The sequence below is a fragment of the Sinocyclocheilus grahami genome, unplaced genomic scaffold (assembly GCF_001515645.1).
Source record: "Sinocyclocheilus grahami isolate Dianchi unplaced genomic scaffold, SAMN03320097.WGS_v1.1 scaffold233.1, whole genome shotgun sequence".
Classification (NCBI taxonomy): Eukaryota; Metazoa; Chordata; class Actinopteri; order Cypriniformes; family Cyprinidae; genus Sinocyclocheilus; species Sinocyclocheilus grahami.
The window spans coordinates 4044487-4045591 of NW_015505412.1; the positions used below are offsets into that span (position 1 = coordinate 4044487).

General features: G+C 41.4%; 1 protein-coding gene across 1 annotated transcript in view; it reads right to left on the bottom strand.

Annotated features, from left to right (window-relative positions):
* LOC107597581 (tubulin-specific chaperone cofactor E-like protein) overlaps positions 1 to 934 on the bottom strand; it is a gene marked incomplete at its 5' end in the record, with an annotated part of 5368 nt that extends 4434 nt beyond the window's left edge. Inside the window, 3 exons of the mRNA XM_016288714.1 lie at positions 1 to 103; positions 397 to 523; positions 670 to 934. Of these exons, the coding sequence (XP_016144200.1) occupies positions 1 to 103; positions 397 to 523; positions 670 to 934 (495 nt within the window). The remainder of the gene's footprint in view (positions 104 to 396; positions 524 to 669) is intronic.
* Positions 935 to 1105: the final 171 nt, after the last annotated feature.

The following is a 1105-nucleotide window of genomic DNA, read 5'->3' on the forward strand; positions in this document are numbered from 1 at the left end:
TTCCTCTGAATGATCCAAGTGATAACGGATGAAGAATCTCTCAGCATCTTCTCTCTCACAATCCGTCACGGCACTCCCATTCAGAGAGGTCACTGACGGCAGTCTGCAGGCGGGAGCAATGAGATCATCTCATCAACATTTCTACAACATTAATATCAGTTTCTAATGAGGTTAAAGTGAGTTCACCCAAAAATACAAATTTGGTCATTATTTACTCTGTCATGTCATCCAAACCTGTATGACTTTCTTTCCTCTGTGGAACGTAAAAGAAGATATTTTGTCCGTACAGTGAAAGTCAGTGGTCACCAAAACTGTGTGGTTACCAACATTTGGAACAACAAAAGGGTGCGTAAATGATGAAAGAATTTTCATCCCTGTAAGATACATTGGACTTACTGGGCTATCATTAGACTGCGACGCTCCATGCTCGTGTAAGCCTGCAGTAGAGGAATGCCTTGCAACCTCATTTCTTCCAGTTTGGGCAGAAAATTTAGCTTCTCAATGTCCTCCCATCGATTAAGTCCTGAATCACACAAAATAATAAGAAAAACTTTTTTGGGGGGGGGGTTATGTAATTACACTGTACTAAAATAGTAATAATTAGACAATTACACACATACTATGATTATTTAGACTCTTTCACAGCAAGTGTCACTAACACGATGATACCTGCGTTATGCAGATTGATGCTTCGAAGGTTAGGGAAGAGCCGCTGAAGGATTTCTCCTGAGTCTTGAATGGAGTTCAGGTTGTTGTTGGCCATGACCAAAGTGTCCAGTGCAGGGAACATGGAGCCGAATTTTCGTACTTCACTCCACTCCTGGAGACTGTTATCTGTGATGTGGAGCAGACGCAGTGTGGGGCAGGGCATGGTGGCCGGTGTCACAGTGGTGTACTCATTAAGGCACAGGAACAGCTCCTCTAGTCTGGACAAAACAGATCAATATTAGTGGAGAGCTGTCATACCACAGACACTTTCATAAAATCTGATGGTTCAAATTAAAGCATGAAAAAAAACTGCTCATTGGCCATAATGTTACCTGAAAGCCGTTGAATGAATTCAAAGTGAATTCTCTCAAACATAATTTACAGTTCAATAAAGTAA